This window comes from Triturus cristatus, chromosome 12 (assembly GCF_964204655.1).
Source record: "Triturus cristatus chromosome 12, aTriCri1.1, whole genome shotgun sequence".
Lineage (NCBI taxonomy): Eukaryota > Metazoa > Chordata > Amphibia > Caudata > Salamandridae > Triturus > Triturus cristatus.
This window is the reverse complement of record NC_140595.1, coordinates 795,441,414-795,463,546: the sequence shown is the minus strand read 5'-3', so window position 1 is coordinate 795,463,546 and position 22,133 is coordinate 795,441,414. Positions and strand designations below refer to the sequence as shown.

General features: G+C 46.6%; 1 protein-coding gene across 1 annotated transcript in view; it reads right to left on the bottom strand.

Annotated features, from left to right (window-relative positions):
• Nucleotides 1-17,999: 17,999 nt before the first annotated feature.
• GABARAP (GABA type A receptor-associated protein) overlaps nt 18,000-22,133 on the bottom strand; it is a 42,170-nt gene continuing 38,036 nt past the window's right edge. The window contains exons 3-4 of the mRNA XM_085638758.1: nt 21,265-21,383; nt 18,000-20,681 (exon numbers count right to left, since the gene is read on the bottom strand). Coding sequence (XP_085494884.1) covers nt 20,616-20,681; nt 21,265-21,383 — 185 coding nt within the window. The 3' untranslated portion in view covers nt 18,000-20,615. The remainder of the gene's footprint in view (nt 20,682-21,264; nt 21,384-22,133) is intronic.

Genomic DNA, 22,133 nt, shown 5'->3' with positions numbered 1-22,133 from the left:
ATTGTAGCTCAATGACCTATAAAACAATAACTGAGACTACTTCTAAAATGCCTGCTCAGGCGCAACTGGGAAACTATGGTTAAATACAAAGGGCTCTCCATCACACAACCGACTAAACTGCAGCAGTATAAAAATTTTTTTATTTAACCTCAGGTGGGGCAGAGCACACCAGAACTCAGACAATGGATGAGACCGGTCCTGCTGAGGCTACAACAGAAACTATCCTGTTGGCCATAAAAGACTCAAACATAACTAGAAGGAAAAATAGATGAGATTGGTTTGGAATTCTCCTTAATCAGACAAAACCTTTATAATGGAGTGGACTGGATTATGGAAGGGAGGTCTCAACCAATGACAGTTCTATCCCTGAATGATTCAGGGACCAGTCTCTCAACTGCCACAAAACGCAGAGGGGACATTTATGATTGAAAGAGCCCCCCACTTCTTTTTCAAAGTCCCCACCTCGGAACACCTCTGCTCCTGCTTATTATAAAACGTAAATGTCGCTGGTTCAACAAAGATGCTCTTTTCTTGAAGACAAACATAAAAAGAGAGTGATGCAGTTAGACTATGTGTAAGATATCTTGTTTTTAGTATATTTCTGTGGATTTCAGTGGCGTTTTCCAATCCTTTTGAAATTAGTGTTGTCAGTCACACAGCTTTATTCGACCTTTTTAAAACGGATCATAAAAGCACAAGTTATCTAAAAAATTCCAACACAATATATACACATTTAAAATAAGAATTAAACAGTTGCAGTGATCTGGGTAAATTCATATCAAAGCGTTTATGAAAAAAGCAGTTCAGATTTTAAAATTAATTAGTTGTTGCTACTAAAATGTCGTCCCACCTTTTTCCTCTTCCTAAAACCCACAAAAATGAGGCAACAGAACAGCATACAAATGGATCCGGTAGAGTTTTTAAAAAGGACATGGCCACCCGGCACTTCCTAAAATTGTGGTACCTCAGGATTGGGAGTATGAATGTTTTCCTTACCTCTGTATAGGTCTTGCAAAATAATACAATGTGTAGATCTGACTGTACTGCGTAGTTGTTACAGGGACAGGGTGTGAGAAGTTGGCCTGATATGTAGTGCTCACTATTCTAGTGATCACTGTGTATCATTCCAAACGATTCTTATTGATGATTGGTTGTAAGTCAACCTTATAGACCAGCTATCCTAGTAGCGTGGACAGGAGCAGTCTTCAGGCTAAACTCTAGAGAGCGTGTTAAACCAGCTGTTTACCATCACATATACCCCTTGAACACCAAGTGAAAGGACACCACACAAGTTGTTATGAAAATAAAGGATATTTATTTATAACACGACTACCCTGGCTCTTTATGAGTCAGGGAGCTAAGCACACTACAAAACTCTTATGAAAATACTTCTGGTTGCACAATTTACACGAATGCCCGAAGGGCATGAAACCATTTACACTGCAAGTGGAATGGGAGAGATTAGAAAGTTTAAAGTTACTGATTCCGGAGGAATCCGATCAGTGGGACTAAACGAAAAAGGAACTGGACACTTGTAGAGTGAACCTACGATGGAGCACCGAGATGCTCGAGTTACCTAGCCCAGAGGCTGCGGCTGCGTGGGGTTCAGCAAGATGTCGGGAGTCCTCGTTGTAGTCTCAGGAGCCTGAAAGAAGAAGTTGCTGGCAGGTGACCAGTGTTGATGTTCAGAGAGATCCAAGCCTGGATCGGTGATGAAGAAAACCTGAAAGCAGAGGGGACTCAGTTCTCAACCGCTAGCCAGCGATCGTGTGGGTACCAGGAAGGTACCGGCTGAAGTCACCTCGACCAGGTGAGTGGATGACGTCGGACTCGGCTGTTCCTCGGACCAGGAGGCGCGGCGGCGACCAGGATGGAGGGCGAGCTGTCCCACGAAGGTGTCTGCTGTCGATGAGGCTGGGCCCAGGAATGGGGCAGCAGGTCTTGGCAGAGGCAAACCCACGCGGTGGAGTCAAGATGGCGTCTGGAGTGGACCAGGAGGGTCCGAGGTACTCCTCTGTTGAAGGGGAGCAAGAGCCAGTCTGGAGCAACCAGACCAGTGATGAAAGTCTGTTGTGGTGCGTCGTGAAGAGGGCCACAAGCCGGTCGGCGAGTGGTCGGACAACGCGGTGAGCAACAAGGAGCAGAAGGGCCCCCACGCAGATCTCGTGGATGCTGGGGAGGCAGACTTCGGTGCTGGAGCCGCTCAGGTTTAGGGCTTCTCAAACCCTAGGTGCACTCACTCGAGGGTCCCTCGGTGGGCGTGCTAGATAAGCGTCGTGCAGGTTCTGAAGATGGCCGGTCCCGCAGGTCTCGTCACACCTACGAATCTCAGCTGGGCTGACGATGTAGGTAGAGGTCAGAGATGGCAGGGAGTCCGGGTCTCGTCGAGCTGGGCAGTCTTGATCCGTGGGAGAGACGTACAGCAAACCGCAAGCGCTTAGGTGGTGCCTGCTGGTGCAGGGTGGCTACTCCTTAGCCACAAGGGAGAGTCTTCAGAAATAGTCAAGAGTTCCTTTCGTGGAAAGTAGTTCAAGATTCAGAATTATCCCATTTGGGAAGGGGACCCGCTCCCACCTTTATTCTAGGAAAAAGGGGCTGGCCCGTGACTAGGTCCTACCTATGGGTGGGCCCAGGAGGGGGGTGGTTACACCCCTATCCTTTGTCCGGCTTCGCCCCAGCTCAGGGGCTGGTGTGCCCCCGAAACTGGTTTGAGCCGGGCTATGCCCAGTGAGCACCGGGGTGCCACTTGCAATCACCTTCCTTTCAGCCCTGCCTACCTGGGATACACAAACCCTGTCTGGGATGGTGCTAACACCGCCCTCGACAGGAAACCCTTTGTCCAAGCTCCCCTCGCTGGAAGGTCTCCCAGCAGCAGGAGGTCAGACTTGTGTCTGGTGGCAGCATCCATTTTGTGATGCTGAGGCTTGAGTCAACTTTAACCGGGGTTCAAGGTTACTTCCATGTCGTGTCCCTCTAGAAGGGTGGAATGCTAACCCCGTCGCCAGAACTGGCGAGGGGTTCGTATTCCAATTCGTATGACACCTTACTCGACATGTTTGGGTGATGCGATGCCAACGTTAGCAAATAACCGCGAGGATTATAATGCACTTTAGGGTAGTTGGCCCGCGTCACCATGGAACGGCTATTAGGATTTGGTTCCGCAAGCCGTCGACGGGCTCAGCTCGCGCCAGAGCACCATCTCACATGATTCCCAGCACTCTGCATCCAGGATTGATAAGGCCTGCCATAGGAGTGACTGACAGGAATCCATGCGTCCATTTTAGGGTTAGGTATAGGAATACTACACCTACAGCAACGGGTGATTACACCACCTTGCCCCAGCTGTCGTGCAGCCAGTTGTGTCAGATTTGGGCGGCCATCCAGGGGTGGCATAATACATGCTGCAGCCCCTGGTAGGCCCTGGGTACACCGATGCCCTGGATACCTGTGGTATGCTGATACAGGGACTGATAAGGCGGCCCAGTTCCAATTAGTGGATGCACCTAATGTACATGTGTGTTAATTTCGAGAGAGAACAGCTAGGCTGTGGGTCTGATTGGCAGGCCCACAGCCGGGGAAAGTCGTAAACCAATGAAGCAAAAGCAAAAAAATCTGGGTGATCAAAGGATTGCAGACCCTACTCTCCTACACAGGGTAAGAGGTCTGCTAATTTATATTTATTTTTGGGAGTATCCCAGGAGTAGCGGGATCATGTTCATGCGGAAACGCAAAAGGATAAATCGGTGTTGCGCATTATTTATGCGTGATAAATACTGAAAACATTCCTACGATCTTGGTGGTACCACATCATAAAGAATGGAGGAATGATGAATACGTTTCTTTTCTCTTCGGGCATACTTTGATCTCTTAATGAATAAATCAGTTATTCTTTCCTTTGAAACCCTTTTGCAGGACTCAGGGTCCTGAAATGATTCTCCCATCCCTAATGCTTTCAGATGGACCTCTACATAATTTAACCATCCAATTTTTTTGGGGGGCGCTAGAGGGCGCCGGACTGTAATGGCCGCACACCTGTGAGGCTCTCACCAGCCGGGCGAGTTATCACTTCATTAGCCCATCCTGCATCCTGGAAATAAACTCCTGAGCAGCGCCGGGTGTTGGGCTGGGGGCCGGAGCGTGCCTGTGGCGAGTCTTGGGCCGAACTGCCTGGCGGAGCGGGAGAAATCGCCACCGAAAGTTCCGGCGGGTGCAGCTGAGTGTCTGCCGGAGCGAGGAAGCCAGCGCGAGTGTTCACGCGACAACGCGGCTTGCACGTGGACAGAGGGCCGCGGTGCGCGGCGGCTGTTGGAAGCGGCGAGAGGTGACTGGCGCTGGGGACGGGACTTCCGATGGCTGCGGCGGACCTGCTGGAGTGCCGGTAAGGCGGTGACGAGCTGGGGCGCTGCTGGGGGCTCTGAGCTGCATGACGGCCGCTGCCTGCCGGATCTCTGCATTTTTGGACCGGAGGGGGGGAGGTGCGCTACCTGCCCGGAGCTGTCCCTGGAGGTGCGGGACGACACAAATCCTTGTTGCTTACGCCCCCCCTCCGATCCACGGCGGAGAGACGCTCCCGCGGATACAGCACCGAACACGTCCAATATCGGAATCCAGCGAGAGAGGCTGCCTGATACCGACTGGCCCCCTGGCGTGGATAGTGACCCGCGGAGAGTGATGCTGCAGGCCCCTCTGCACCGCCAATACTGCGTCCTGTAAATTAAGACACACGCTACTAGAGGAGGTTGGTCATCCGGCTAGGCCGGACGGATCGTCGTCACCGGGCCCCTGGAGGCTTTTGCGGGGGGGCACTGGCAGAGTAGCGACCGTGCGCTGAAACTCCTCTTCAGGATGGGACATTGTGTTTGGCGCTCTCTGTGAGGTGGTTCCCCTGCCTTGGTGGTATCGTGCCCTTCCCTTTTGCGGACAACGAGTGGGGCCGTGTGTGGCGGTGGCTCGGAGTGCGGGGCTGTTCCCTATCAAGATACACGACGTGATCCTAACAGCTCCGGCGAGAGTCCTCCATACTGGTGAAACTATAGGGTAATTTGTCTCTGATACCTGGCTATAATGGGGAAAACAGACACTAAGCAATCCAGACTCCCCTTCGAAACTCAAAATAAAAAAACCCGCAGCCCTCCACCGGGGGACGGCGATTCTGATGGAGGAGACACTGAAGACGTGGACTGGAAGGCGCTCCTGCTTAACATGCAAACTAGCCTCACCTCAATTGACTCGAAAATTGACTGTATGTCTCGGCGCCTAGACTCTGTAGTACATAGACTCGACCAACAAGAGGAGCGAGTTAAGGAGTCGGAGCAGCGGATTTCTGGGCTGGAGGATGGGGCGACGGGCACCGCAATCAAAGTATCACACATGGAGAGATTACTGAAGGTGATCGCCGACAAGAACGAGGACTTAGAAGCGAGGTCGCGCCGCAATAACGTGCGCCTTATTGGTCTGGCGGAGTCTACCTCTGTCGGCAAAATGGAACTCTTCATTGAAAAGCTCCTGTCTGATCTGTTTGGCGCGAATACCTTCTCTCCACAGTTGGTGGTTGAGCGAGCCCATCGCACCCTGGGCCCTCGTCCCGTGCCCGGAGCCCCCCCACGGCCTATCATCATCAGATTTCTGAACTATAGAGATCGCGATACCCTGCTTCGACTAGCCCGGGAGAAACAACCTGTCCAGTTTGAAAACGCTACACTCTCCTTCTTTCCAGACTTCACACAATCGGTGCAAGATGCGCGCCGTAAATTTGGGTCGGTCAAGAAACGTCTGATCCAAAGTGGAATTCAATACTCCATGTTGTACCCGGCTCGCCTACGGGTGGTCCATCTTGGCAAACCTCACATTTTTCAAGACCCTTCTCAAGTGGAACTCTTTCTCAAAGACCACAAGAGCTCCCGGGGAGCTGCCGGGTCCCCATCGGAAAGGGCTGGCTCCCGATCACCCACTTCTGCACTGGACTGATTAAAAGCGTCATAGCTATTACTCTGGCCCCTCCTGATACTACAGTCTTGCTTTCGCTCACGCCTTGGGTTCGGGCCCGAGCGCTCGCTGTGCGCGTTGGTCTGTGCCCTGGCCCTCTCACGAAGAGCTGCCACTCGTTGGACTCTGTTGCTCTCATGGTTTTCCTAGATGTTACTTAACTATGACCTCGCCCCGGCATTTGCCTCCCCCTCCCGCGCCTTCCGCTGGCTATTGCGTCTGGCGGACAGCGGGTGAAATATCGGGGGAGGTGAAAGGCAGGTCCGGACCCCTTGTGTCCCCCAATTGGGTGTTCCCCAGTAGGGTAATGACTTGGTACTGTGAGTTTGTATGGGGTGGGGGAGATGCTCGGCATGTTTGGGATGTCGGAGTGGGTGGGCGGGGAGGGTTACAAGGGGTTGTATTTGGTTTGTTTGAATTTAGTATGGGAAAAGTCAACATGCATAGTGTTGTTGCACCATCTGACACCTTCAAAATACAGTGGCATGAGGGAAGGACTTGCGTGGTACGCTCCCAGACCTATTCTTCCCCTATCTGCAGACATGAGTCGCGCCGTAAACATTGACATCGGGGGGGGGGGGGGGGGCTACTCTCTGCTATCACCTGGAATGTTAGAGGCCTGGGAGATCCGAGGAAGCGGAGACTCATCTTGGGAGCGTTGGACAGATTAAGGGTACAGGTAGTCTTCTTGCAGGAGACCCATATGGATCCCCACCGCGGAGGCACATTTGCCGCCAGGTGGGCAGCACACTCTACTTTTGCGCCCTACTCGTCCTATGCGAGAGGCACCGCTATTCTGATAAAAAGAGGTGTCCCCTATACTCCCCTGGGCAACGTAGCCGACCGGGAGGGACGTTATTGTATGGCTTGGGGTAGGATAGGTGTTGAAACCATCACCTTGGCCTGCTCCTATGGCCCTAACTGTGATGACCCTAGCAGCTTCATTGCTCTCTGGAACAGGATCAGGGACGTGGGATCCACACACCTCATATGGGGGGGGCGACTTCAATGCGGTGCTTAACCCTGCGCTAGATAGGTCCAATCCCTCTACACAGCACTACACCAACACACACAGATACCTGCGTGACATTTGTGATGCACAGGAAATCATAGACGCCTGGCGTCACTTGCATCCGACTCAGAAGGAGGGTACACACTGGAATAATGCACATGCCACGTGGGCCAGACTGGATTACCTGTTGATTTCCAGAAGTTTAGCTCCCTCGCTGGTCGCAGCACAACATGTGGGCCGTACGTTCTCTGACCACTCCCCGGTGCTGGCTAAATTCCGCTTACCTGACATGATGGGGAGGTCGCCCTCCTGGCGACTCCAACCTAACATTTTACTTGATGAACTGTTCCGCCCCGAACTGTGTCAAGACATTGAGGACTTCCTGTTGCATAACAAGGGATCAGTGGAGCGTGTTGCCACCCTGTGGGAGGCGTTGAAGGTCACAGTGCGGGGTATTTGTATCTCCAAGAGCTCAGGTGTGTTGCGAGCCTTTACGTACCACATTGCACACATTAGAAACTGAACCCGATTATGCCACTAACTCGGATACGCAAGCACAATACCGGACGGCACTGTCGGAGTACAATTCCACCGCGGAAAGGGAGGTTAACTTCAGGGGTAAATACTTCAGGGCGAGGGCTTATGGGGAGGGAGAGCGCCCCGGGAGATTCCTAGCGGGAGTGGTTCGGCCCCCACGGAGCTCAAATTTCGTATTGGAGCTGGAGAGTGACGGAGGGGCACCTTTGCGAGACACAAACTCGCTCCTGGATGCCTTCACTGCCCACTATTCGGCCCTTTACTCTACCACCAGAGTAGGTGAACTGGATATGGACGACTATCTGAGGGAACTCACATTAGGATGGCTTTCAGACCGTCAGCGGGAGTTCCTGGCTGAGCCCATAAGCCTGGATGAAATTAGAGACGCAATTGGTCAGATGGCGCCTGGTAAGGCCCCCGGCCTGGATGGTTTGCCCATGGACTTCTACAAAGCCTATGTGGATATCCTGGCACCAGTGCTTCGCGAGGTTTATATGGAGGCTCATGAATCCGGCGCACTTCCCCCATCAATGCAGGAAGCTCTAATTACCTCCCTACTGAAACCCGGAAATCACCTCAATATTGCGACTCTTACCGCCCCCTCTCCTTAATCAACTGCAACGCTAAGATTCTGACCAAAGTATTAGCCAATCGATTGCAGTTGATACTGTGGGGCCTGGTGCTGTCGGATCAAGCGGGATTCGTCCCAGGCAGGGCCACCTCCCACAACCTCCGGACCCTCTTCTCAATATTGCAGAACGTAGACCCTGACTTGCTACTGGTGGCGGTCTTCTTGGACGCCACTAAGGCATTTGACTCCTTGGAATGGGACTGTCTCCAATGTATCCTGCGCAATATGGGGCTGCCGATAGGATTCACGCAGTGGATAGGTATCCTTTATCGTCAGCCGGTGGCTCGGGTAGGGGTGAACGGTCGGATATCAGAGGCCTTTGCTATATCGAGGGGGACACGTCAGGGGTGCCCCCTATCCCCATTGCTGTTCGCCATAGCGATGGAGCCGCTGGCTGCTCGGCTCCGACAGCATCACAGGGACAAGGCTCTGCGCTGCTTGCAGCGGGAGGTGCTCATATCATTGTACGCGGATGACATCACGCTGTACCTCCGCGACCCTGCTGCTAACCTTAACCCTATCCGGAGGGAATTCATTCGGTTTGCGGGCATGTCCGGTATCCATATTAATTGGGGAAAATCCACTATATTCCCGCTCACCGCGGCTGCACAGCCGTTCCACCTTGATTATCCACTGAGATGGTGCGAAGATGAGGTCCGATACCTGGGCATACTGCTCTCTCGGGATCGGGAAGAATTGATGCGGATGAATTACGGCCGCACATTTGATAATATTCAAACTTGCGTGACCAGATGGATCACGTTGCCGCTCTCTTTTGCAGGCCGTGCATCTCTCATTAAGATGGTGGTTCTTCCCAAACTCCTTTACCTCTTCTTAAATATCCCATATTATCCGGGCAAGTCCTTCTTCCAACGCTTGCGCTCTGAGCTTATTCGTCTAGTTTGGGGGGTGAGACGACCACGTCTGAGCTGGGACGTATTGACTCGCCCATTCGCGCAGGGGGGATTTGATTTACCAGAGTTTGAGCTCTACTACTATAGCGCTCAGGCACACTACGTCTATCACTGGTTCCACCCCACTCCTTTCATGCCGCAGATAGCGGTAGAACATTGGCTAGCAGATCCCATCCCATTGGAGGGTGCCATATTTAGTGCGCCAGAGGCAAGGGTTGTGCACCATACCACAGTTTCCACCTCAGTCCTAGCATGGCGGCATATCGCGAAAAAACTCTGCACGTCCTTGATATATTCCCCATTGCTTCCCCTGGCATACCATCCTCTGTTACCCATTCTGCAGGAACGATTATTTAAAAAATTTATGGACAAACTTAACATTAAGACTTGGGGTGACATATCAAGACGGACAATTTCGTTCACTGACACACATATTAGCCGACATCACACCTACCCCCATGGACACATTTCTCTACATTCGGCTCCGCGGTGGTGTTCGTGCACTGACGGAGGGATTTCCGGATGAACCACCCACTTTAGACCCTTTACACCAATTGCTCAAGGCTGCAACTTCAGCACACGCGGTCTCCAAGCTCTATTACTCACTACACCGGACCTAGAACCCTGCAGGGCACGTACAAAATGGGAAGCAGAATTAGGGGTACCCATTGAAGACGAGCTCTGGAGCTTTTGCTGCCTACAGACCGAGCAGATCTCCTCCAGCAGTAGATTCAGGGTTATTCACTACAAGTTCCTGCATAGGCTTTACTGTACTCCTGCTCACATGTGTGTGTAGGGTGGGCCTGCGAGAGGATGATTTCTGTTGGCGCTGCCACTCACCAGCGGCGGACTTTCTGCACATGGCCTGGAACTGCCGGGAAATCGACGACTATTGGTGTCAGATATACTCTGGCATTTCGGAGATGATTGATGTCCCTATAACACCTTCTCCAACGCAGGCACTTTTGGGCTACACAAAAAACGTCAAGAAACCGGTTCGCAGGTTTACCACGGTTGCTTTCCTCATAGCGAAGAGACTCATAGCATGTAGGTGGGGGAGAGGCAGGGCTCCTAAATTCAAAGACTGGATCAAAGACATGGTACAATGCCAGGACACTCTGCTTAGATATGCGGAACTTCTGCCCTCAGCATCCAGACCGGTAGATATCTGGAGTCCTCTCACAACCTATCTGTTATCGCATCCACAGATGACCAATTGCTCAGACCCTACACTACTGCTTCCACTGGATTGAATTGCTTGAAGGGGTGGCAGGGGGGATTCATTCGGGTGTAGGTTGTCCATATATCTCACTCCTGCCCAGCGGATCGGCGCTCCCGTTGATAACTGGCGGGGTGGCCGGGAGCTGCCACAGCCCACTCATCTGTTGCGGGAGGGTGGCGGGATGGTGGTTCCCCCTCACGGAGCTTCCGACAACTATGGGTTTACCACTGTGATTATGATGTACTATATATCGAAGATATGGCATGGGGGGCCGCTGCGCATGTCGGATCTTACTAATACACAATTTATGCATGTTCATACGGTCACTGGTAGAATACAGGTTACACGACACACAGAATGTTGCAGCCCCATTGACTGCCGTAACATATGTCGAAGATTATTGTGACGCTGCCAGCCCCTGGCGGGTTGGTGGCGGACAGCTGTGTACATTACCATCTTTCATTTCGCATAATACGCCGCCGGCCACTCGATGGTTGTAGGCATAGGGGCTGTGTATTGTTTATTCCTGCTGAATAAAGGTTTTGTTGAAACTTAAAAAAAGAAAAAAACCATCCAATTCTTTTATAATAATCTAATTTACAACAGTCCTTGATAATGGTTTGTGTCAAATCCACTGTAGACCTCCGCCATACTGATAGCCACAACAAGACTGGAGCCAGTCTTATGTTTTCGCTCAAATAAGGAAGCCCCAATTCACAGTGTAAATTATGATTTAGGGCTGATTGCGGTAAGGACACACGGTTTTTAAAAAAGGAGTCTTCTATTTGTTGTAGCGGTGATACAGGGAGATACGGCCGGTCTTACTCCTAGGTACACCACGGATTGATTTGCTCCGCAGAATCTTGTAGGCAACGAATCGTATGACCCCCGACTCCCATGAGGCACGCAAATACCGCGTTCTCAATTTTTCCCTTTCGACGATTGGAATGAAGGGAGTCCTAACCGTGAGTAGATGGTTAGGTTCTGAGTGACCAAGGGCAGGGTACACCTTAGCGAGTGTACACCCCCCGGGTCACGTTCACTGGTCCTGACGAAAACCCGGTAGTAACAACGGATGGTTGAAACATGTAGACCTTTTTTCACTTTTTACTCACAAGAAGATACTATAGGTCAATCTAACCTATCACGGTATCCCTATCATTTTTTAACATTGTCCAAATTGCCTTAGAAAAAATTATTTGGATTGGGTTCAATCTGGCCAATTTTTAACCAAAAAATGTTCTATTCACCTTCACACAAAACAACCAGCTCCACTGTAGTTAGGTGTCGCAGCACACCTGGATGGCACTCGGCTGTCCAGGTTGTACCCCGATGATGAATCATGTCACCAACCAGGTTGGTGAGTGAGGGGTCTTCTTAAGAAAGATAATCTCTTTCCTTTGCTCTGCATTCCAAATACCCCTAAGACAGGTTTCTGTCTATTGGGAGTACTCCTGTGCTTTGTTTGGTACTGTATTTTAAAGGGGACCAGGAGTACCCCCTCCAATGGTCTTTCATTGCGAGAATCCCTTTCTCTCCATTTTTGTTTTTTATGAAGCGGTGCAACATTAGCCATACCCCACACTCCGGCCCCATATAGTGCAGCGGACTTTGTTTTAGTTGAATATATATTCTTAATTGCATCCAGTGGGCTGCCTCCCAACTTTGTAGCAAATCTTTTGACAGTGTTAACACTCCTTTGCATGCCCTGGGCTCTTGCTGCCACTAAATTAGACCATGAGTGGTCTTTATCAAAAAGCACTCCAAGGTATGAAATTAGTGTTCATTCAGCTGCCTAATTCTGAAATAGACAAAAACTTTATTTTTCCAGTGTTGTTGAACATTTTTTTTGCAGTGCCTGTTATGAAGTATTTAATTTAAAGGAAAAAATAATGTAGGCTATGAAGTCCCGTCCCATTGGCAGTGTGTCCAGTGGTCTTACGTTACCCTGTTTTAAGCATAGAAAGTTAAGTGTATTGTACTCATACTCACTGTTCGAACTTGGTCTGGTTTACAGTACTATTAATGAATTAAAATGGTAAAAGTACTCCGTTCAAAATGTTGCAATAAATAAATCCATGATCACAGTGGGGAGGGTCATTCATTTACTCTTTACTGAATATTATGACATGACATTGCAGGGGTGATGAACCCTGCCAACAGCATAGAAACTTGTGAAATCTTTAAAGGTTAAAATCCAAGCTTAAAAGTGCAGTTGGGTAAAAAGCCTTGATTAGCTGAAGGTATCACACATAATAGAGCACCTTACAGTTATGCATTTTGTTGCCATGTGAAACGTCTCGTGTCCTGGTTTCACCATTATCCCATGACCATGGCGACAGCACTTTTTTCATAGGTCCCAGTCACTACACTTTGCATTGAATGTTCAATACTGACTGTTAGAAAAGCGGGCTGATATATCAAAGGGTTTTACGCTTTGAGTATGTGGGTAGTTGTGATAGTACATATTGGCCACGATCCTTATGAGCCAGACATTTCCCCAATCAGTGAAAGAATTTAACACTGCCAAAATATCAAATGTGATTTTATTATTCCCAGATTTTCTAGTGTATAAAATAATTAGATCAGATCGAAAACATGCTTTTAATCCCTGCACCGTTCTTTAATTCAAACCCACAAAACTACAGGCAATAAATAAATGCAAAACAATGAGTTAGTGACATCCCTAGACAACAAAACACAAGCAGAATAATTTTAGGTCCGTTTGTGTTGCTGCTACTTTATATAATAATAATACTGTATTGGCACAGTTGGGAAGACATAAAAAAAAAATTGCACTCAATTTCCTTCTTTTGAATGGCATTTTAGTTAGTGGTTGTTCAGTAGTTTATAGGTTTACACTGATGAAGGCGGTTTTCCTTTAGGTGGGGATTTGATCAATTATATGTTTAAACCTAGAACAGGATAGCCTAACTATGCGCTGTTTCCAGAGAAACTGCAGTGTTGCAAAAGTAGGACTTTCCCTGAAAGTTGGCCCTCAGAGGCATGGGACTGGGTGGAAACCTCCCTTGATACAAGACTGCAACTGTTCAGCGTCATCCAGATCAGGGAACGGAGTACTCACTAGCAGTGAAATGTTCAGGCTCCACTGTGATCCCTGACAGAGAAGATAGTAGATACCTTGAGTGCCATGCAAACCAGTTAAATACCAGGTCCACATAGTCTTTTATTGGAATCTTTTAAGAAACAAGTGTGTTTTTTAGTCCAGTTAACTATACTCTTCAGGCACGCAGCACATTTTCAAGTAACCTCAGCGCTGGCATCATTTCTGAGATTCAGAATCCAAGCCGGCCCCAGATTCATTGTGCATCATATCAGCCCATCTTGCTAATACCAAGATTTAAATATTAGCAAAAGCAGAATAGTGAGTGTAATAACTTCCTTGGTCCATAAAGACCAAAATGATTTCATGCCAGTCTGGGGAGCCGGACATTAGAGAAGAGTTCAGATTGCTTTTAGACAGTTTATGAGTTCTGAGAAACTAGCTCTCAAGTCATCTCTGATCCCTACAGTGTGTGGCACGAGGCAGGGTTGCCCACTCTTGTCATTATCATTTTCATTGGTGATTGAACAGACAGCATCCTGGGTAAGGAAAGATGGCCTCATGCAGAGATTCCATGGAGGTGAAAAAACTGAAGATAGGTAGCACTCTGTGAATAAGAAATGTTGATTTTCTTTCTACAGGTGAACAGGGAAGTGGCTCATGCATAGCCTAAATCTGCATGTCAAAGCATCCAGCGTTAATTAACACACATCAGTGGCATTCCTTATGTGGTGGGGAAATGGCCTTAAGGTTTGTGTTCACCATAAATTTCAAATACTTTTCTGGAAACTCAACTTGGCACCTTGATCACAAAACTGTGTAAAGACTTCAGAGCATAGGGTGCCCTCCCTATTAACACACTCAGTCAGGTTTCTGTTTTAAAAAGGATTGCTCTTTCCAGATTGTTTTATCTGATCCCCAACTACCCTTGTGTGGTACCAATATAATTCTTCAACACGATCAAAGATGTCTTGAAGATTTATTTGGGAAAGCAGACCCCTGAAGATTTCTTGGGATAAGTGCATTCAGTTCAAATACAACAGTGGACTGGGCATGATAGACATGTTATTGATTCCTTGTGATAAGATGGGCATGCAAATAAGATATTGGTTCAATAGAAGACTGGGATAGGTATAACCCAAGTTGGCACCTGGTGAACTGGCCACATTGGATCACCTGTACTGTAGCCAGATTAAATACCTACCCAAAGGTCATTACTCCCCTAAAAGACTTCAAACAATGAGGCATGAGTCCTCTACAAGTTCATGCTGCATGTCTGAAAAAGCAGACTGGTTTCATGTGGTCTTGAGGCATCCAAGGATTTATAGCCGCTGTAGGAGAATAGATCAATACTATTCTGTGTCTTAGGCTAGCCCCATAGACATCTTCCCAAAAATGTTTTGGTTGGTTGGATAACTGGAGAGTGGCACAATTCATGTTATGCACACGCTAGTTAACAGGGACAGGCTGCCTTCTTGCAAAGATACTGGACGTCAGAGCAGATCGCAATAGGCACAATTGATGAGGGGTAAGAATTACTATGCAATTACTGAGAAAGCAATTTATCAGGAAAGTGTATGCTCAAAAACACATTCAGATAAAAGAGGCCACGGAAACTATTTTTGCCCAGACATTGAACACGAATCAGCCAATTTAATGACGTCAAATGTTTTTATAGGACACTCGGAATTCACTTTCCCTAATGTCATACTATAATAGTTAACATGTTAGCTGCTGAACTGCCATTTTTTAAAACAATAAAAATGTGTTCATAAAAACAAAAGGCTGTTATTCAAGTGGCTGGGAGGGGTGAGGTGTTGCTAGGAGTAATTGTAGGAGAAGCTGGTGAGTTTATTTGAAAATCAATACCGAAAAGACAGAAGTGATGGAATTTGGGAAGGGGCCATCAGTCTGGAACTCCTTTTGGTGGCCTTTGGCAGCCGGGCAATGTCCCCTCCCAGTCACCAAGGTGAGGAATCTGGGGGTGGTTTTTGATCAAAAGCTAAACATGTCAGCTCAGGTCAACAGCCTTACGTCCTCCTGCTTTTTTCTGCTCAAAACCTTGCGGAAGGTTCTTCCATATATACCTCTGGCATTACAAAAAACTGTGATGGCTGCTCTTTTCATGTCCAGACTGGACTACTGCAACGCCCTGTTTTTGGGCACCTACAAATTTCAGGTCAGAAAGCTCCAATCCTTGCAGAACGCCGCAGTTCGGGTTATCCTTAACTTACCCAGGGGTTGCTCCACCTCTGCGGGAAGGAACTCCCTCCACTGGCTCCCGGTTCAACAAAGAATCGAGTTCAAGGCACTTTGTTTGGTGCATCGGGCTCGTTTTGGCGGGGGCGCGAACGATGGGACTGACAGGTTTATACCCTACACTCCGCTCCGTGCTCTGCGATCGGCCAATCTTGGCCTTATGTGTATCTCCAGATTCAATCTTGCCAGATGGGGTGGGCGTTCCTTCGCCATCTGTGCAGCGAGATTATGGAACCAACTGCCTGTCGAGTTGCGACTCCAACCTAGCTATGTCCTCTTCAGAAAATTGCTCAAGCATCACCTATTCCAGGTCCAGCTGTAATTTATTCTCCTGCAAGTCACATACACCACAGCGCCAAGACACCATATGGTATTCGAGCGCTTTATAAGCCTTTTTTATACTTATACTTTATTGGAATTATATTGAATTTTCTGAGATAAAAAATATACTGGTTTTGCACACCATTTGAGGAGGTGGATTTTTTGTGCTTTTGCTCCGTCAAGGGATGATAGTTCTTTATAATTTCTTTAAATGTCTGGAAATGTTTTCAGAATAGATGTGTTCATTGTAGAAGGATTTATTCACAGTGCAGGACCCTCACTTCAATTTACTGTACTGTGACATGCTTGCATGTTTATCAGAATCCTTGGGAATTCTTAAGACAGCGTCATTCAAGCCTTCTACCTTCCTGTTCCAGTTGTGAGAGGTGATATTAAAACCAAGCTCTGGTGTCTTGATTCTCACAGAACCTTTTTAGTGGTAGCAAGTGATCAAGAATCTTCATACATTTGGAGTAGAATTGGTTTGTGATGTGGTTAAGGTTATGAGAGATGTCTAGGTGAGCGTGTGATGGGCAGTAAGCCAAGAATAATGCATTTGGTGGGCTGGGCTGTTCTTGTGTTTTTGCGTTGGGATATAATGTGACCAGACAAGATACAGATGTTGCCCTTAGGATCTGGGAAAGGAGAATCATATTAATGTGAGATTCATTCCATGACAGGGGAGTAACTTAGAACATTCATGGGAAGTCTGGGTAGAGGTTGGTAAGATGGCCAGCTTGTTGGGTTGGGCCTTTAGTATGTTGGGCGAGGCAGATATAGTGTAGTTTGTGGGCGAGTCTTCTTCATCAACTTAAAAGTTGAAGTCACCTATAGTTAGAATGTTATTACTGGTGTCTTGTTTCACAGGGAGGTACAGCAATGTTCCTGAGCACAGTAAGGTGCTGTCATGGGCACTGAAAGTTTTGTTCAATGGTGTATTTTAGATATTCAGAGGAGGATAAAAGGGGGTGCAAGGATGTCTCTGCATAGAACAATGGGAGTTGTACAAGATGCCGCCTCCTGTTTTGCTTGGAGTTCGCGTACAAAGCTAGGTCGCTTAGTAGTAATGCTGCATTTAGGGCCACTTCAATGTTGATTTGAAACCATGTTTCTGTGACAACCAGAATGTGGATTTTATATTTTGCAAGGAGCTTTGGGATAGAATGCATGTTTGAAAGCTGATCTTGCATTTACAAGGATGTTAAGTCCATAGATGCTAGAGTGTTTGGATTGGGACAGCAGGCTTGGATTGATGCGGTTTTGTAATGTATATCTTTAGACAGTTATTATGTGGACTAAAAGAGGAAAGCCTAAACTGAATGCTCCCGAAACATCTATTCTTATGGGTCCAAGACTGGTGCAGCCATCTGTGGTGTTCTTTGCCTTTTTGTCCCTAGAAGATGGGTGAGGAATGGTATGGTGAGTATTTGACATGGGTTCTTAAATAGCCCTGATTCAGCCCAACTTACTTTAAACATCCAATCAGTGGTTTTGCTTGTAGAACTAGTTTGCCTCAGGGTAAAAAGACCCTCAAACTTACCTTCTGCTAAATGTATTTTGGGCAGTACTACATATAGAAGTGCTTTGGATATAAGTGAAAAACATAGATGTTGAACGTGCGGACACTGAGTTTCTTAATGTTCACGGTCACGTCATGTACCATGACAGTTTACATTTTGATTTTAGTGGCTCGCGTTACCAGTCCCTCAATGTTTTTTCTCTTGAAGTCAAATGCTTTCATGCCAATGATAGGAAATAAGCTGCTGGTGTCCACATTGCCGAGTACTCGGGCAGCAAACAAGGCCTCATACTCCTCACACCAAACATTCCTTTTTTTCCTTCTTTTAATGATGCTTCTGGTGGTCCAAAGACAGCAGTGAGGTAGAGGCTTCTGTTGATTTTAATTATCTTTCTGCTTTCTCCAACAGAAGATTCTGAAGCAGCTCTTCATTGTTCATTACTTCAAAATCCGAGTCTTCCTGCTCCTTGACTTTTTTTGGGCAGACAGGAAAAATATTCAACAATGTGAGGACTAAGAAGTCACAGAGCAAGAGGATTTTCCAACCAGATTTACTGATGTTGAAGAAAAGCACTTCAAACACTGAAGACATTCTGAGGTGTAAACTACAGTACAATGCACAAAATAAAAATAAATAAAGGACATACAACTTCAGCTCTTAGAAGGGTTCAGTAGATCCTCAGCTCAAAGACGAGCTTAAAAAGCATGAAGCACGAAAGGCATGGTTTATTTCCACACTAGGGAAAACTTTGCTGATTAACTTCAATTTCTTCATTATAATTTCCCTAACTAATTAAAAACTGTGAGGAAAAGACATGTTCACAACCTTCCTCAAATTCAAATGATTTGAAAAACCTAATTAGATACGTTTAAAAATGTGCCTTAGTGTTAAATATGAACAATGATAAAGCAAACATACAACTCACACACTCACCACCCCCACCACCACCACACACAGAGTGTTGTCACTTGTGAAAGCGTAACAGGATTAATTCCTGCACAGATAAATGTATTCTATGTTCATGTATATTGGTGACAATCCCATGATGGTGGGGACTAAGACCTTTCAGTGCAGGGCACTATGTGGTAGTAGGAAGGATAGCTACCATAAAGAATTATTTAGGGAGAGGGAGACCCACATTTATTTTGTGTGTGTTCATGAATGCGCTGCCTAGCTAGCTTTAACTCCCTCACTTTCATTCCATTTTTTTGTTTTAAAAAAAGGGTTACAGAAAAAAGTGTATTCAGTTCACACTACAGACAATTTGTAATTTAAAAATCAAATTTAAAATCAGGTTTAAATGAACAAATTCAACACATTTAAAACAGATTGTGGGAGATTTTAAAATACACTGAAATCCTGAAGCAAACTCCTTTGATGGGACATTTTAATGTTTATCACTATCAATGAAGATTCCATAATGAACAATTTTAAGTTCCACTGTTTACTTTCCCCTGCAATGCACGAAATGACTCAATCTGCCAATGGACCTGTGCCAAGACAAACTTACAGCTGTCACCTCTACAGGGTCCAAAGATGCATGAATACTCTCACATCAAAGGCCTCAAATAAGGTTCTCTTTAAAACAATTAAACCCTCTCCATCTTTTGCATGCCCCATGCCTCTGAACACAGCTTATGAGGGACCAACAAAAAAACCCAAGAAGCTGGAAACCACTTGTATCTAGAGTGAAGAGCGATCAGTCTTTTTCCATTGCTGCTCAGGGTTCTTCACATTGGCTACACAAATAGGGCTTATGTTTCTTAATTACTCCCCTGTCTGCAAGTAATCAATCCAAGCTACTGCCCTAATATACACACAGGACTTCCGTCAATTAACCTCGGCAAACTAGATCCATCCATTGGCAGTGTAAGCTGTAAATACATACTTAATTTTAAAGACACCATAAAATATTTAAAAGGGCAATGCCTTAATATGAAAGGGTGGCCATTTTCAGATTGCCAAAATTCGAACTCCTGAAAAATATCTTATGAGGCACCTGAAGAACTGCAGGGGTTACACTATATGACAGCATACTCAGAATGAGTTAACATGCAGCAAAGTTCAGGCAGGAGATCAAAGGAATCTTGTACACCAAGAGATGTTGCAACCTGCTGGATTTCTTCTCCAGATACGATTTTTATTTGAAGCGGAGACCTGAAACACACCTGGAATTCTTGGTTAGCTGTCCAACTAGGACTAATGAGACATTAATCTACTGCTAGAACATAATATGCATGTCCTCTTTGTGTTGTAGACTGAAAAGTCAAGATCCTTTCCACAACTGGAGGTCCTCGTTGCATTCCTCTACTTCACCAGAATCAATTTCCCTTTCCACAGCTACAGAGATCTGCTGGGGGTGCACATGCACTGCTCTGTAGAAAGAGGGCTAATCTGCAGAGGCAATGGAGCATCACTGGACATCCTCCTACAGCACTTTTGGACCACACTCCTTAAGTGACTCAAACTCTATTAGGTCTGGCTCGGTGTCTACAATCTACTAGCTGCACACTACACACAGCATGGAGGCATCATTTGTAGGTAGTTTGCTTGAAGTACTACCATGTAGCATTAACCAGTCACTAGCTGCCCCTGCATTGGAATTTTCTGTTTATTGAGGTCTTTGTACAATGTTGAGCAAGAGGTGACGTCCAAATTTACAATGTGCTTCGTTGTTGCATCCGCCGCTGCGTTACGCACCAAAAATCACAGAGACTTCTGTCACAACTTCCTTTTCGGGCCCTTCCCCATGCCTCGACCCAACAAAAAGGAAAAACAACTCAAAGGCATGAACCACTATCTGTTCCCACCCACCCACCCACCACACAAAGAAAGAAGCCAGACAAGCACAGAACAAACATGTAAGAGATTTAAGAGCAAACAGCAAAAGCAGAAGCAAAATGATTTGGACTTCGCACAGAAAAGGCATTTGCCCAACAGATAATAACCAGTAAAGGACGGAGGCACAACTCCCCTCCCAAGACCCACTCCTGTAATTCCAGCAATGCTGAGCATCTTGTCCCAACCCTGTACCTCCAGAGAGGGGAAAGCAATGCAAAAAACAAACAAAAAAAAATACCAACCCCACCTCCCTCCCTCATTTTCACGTGAAAGTGCAGTTCCGTTTGGGTTAAGGGCTCCGTAGGGCCTTCACATCCCATAAACGCTCTCGTCGCTGTAGGCTATGTACAGGAAAAAGTCTTCCTCATGATGCTCCTGCCAAAGAAAGGACAAAGTCACTACTCCGCCAAGGCCCTAGAGGGCTTCACAAACTTGGCAAGATCTTAGACAACAGAGATTTCCTTCTGAGAAGAAGGGATTGTTCAGGTACAGATATACATTTCTCACGTTCACAAGTGACACACTGGAAGAAATGCTGGATGGGGACGTTCCAAAGGACATTTTAAAAGATTCTTAATTTGCACCGCATATCATAAGTAGACCTAGTTTCTATTTTTAAACTGAAGAATTCTATGTGCAATTAATAGGAATTTTACTGCCACAGAAATATATCTTTCATAAGCAGTGCGATGGAGTAAGAAAAGCTATCACTTGGTGCATGTGATGGGAAGGGATGAAAAAAAGAAAGACAAAACAAAAAGAGTAAGATAAATGAGATCATGAGATGTGATGTCTTATGATGTGAGTGGGGATTGTGTGACTCTAGGAAGAATGTGCAGTGAGGATCAACACCCCCCCCCCCCACCCCCTCCTTCTGGATTTCCACCTCTGGACTCACATGCACACCGCTACAGGAACCCCCAGGTTTGGTAATGCTTCCCTCCTCATCTCGACTCACCTGGTATAACTGTCCCATGGTGGCACTGGTAGGAGGGATGACATTGTTTACAAAGAAGAAGAGAGCATCCTCCGCTCGCAGATGGATGCGTTTCCTGATCAGGAAATAGAACTGTCCAACTGAAAGAGAAGAGAAAATGAAAGGATTTAGACAAATCAACAGGTGAAATGGAGAATCAAATGTGTAGTGTGTTCCTACCAAAAAGCACAAAGTTTATGAAACAAAACTGACGCGAATTTTAAAGATAAATTCCTAAAAGCCAAATTGATGAAAATTAAGTTACAAAATCATGCAGCTTGGATAACAAATAAAGTCAGTCATCAAAAATGCTTATTTGGAAAAGAGATATAAACTTACCAGTACTCGACAATAAACCCATACCTTATAAACATTGTTTTTTAAGTAGCAGGAAAAATAAATGAGTAACAGCCAAAAAAACATTGCAGTAGCTGGCACTCCATTTCTAATGCCAACTAAGATGGTGCACGAGTGTAAGACAGACACAGAAAAACAGGAAGACTGCTAAGGAGGAAAGGGACAGTAAGAAGGTAACTTATGTAATTTGTAACAGAAAAGACGAGTAGACTTAACTAACAGCAAAGTGCGAACCAAGGACAGGCAACAGAGTGAAAAGGAATAAGCAAGTGTGTCAGGGAAACACAAGGGGGCATGGAGTATGTCTAAGTAATGAAGAGGGCTACCCTTAACAATAGTTCTCGATCATGGGTATTTAAGCTTCACAGGAAAAACATTTATTTCTCTCATTATCGGGAGAGGAACTCTTAAACTGCACATTTTCCATGTTGCCTGACTTGCATTGCTGGGCGCTCGTCCTGTGTTCATGGCTCTGTTGTTTCCCAGCCAGGTTT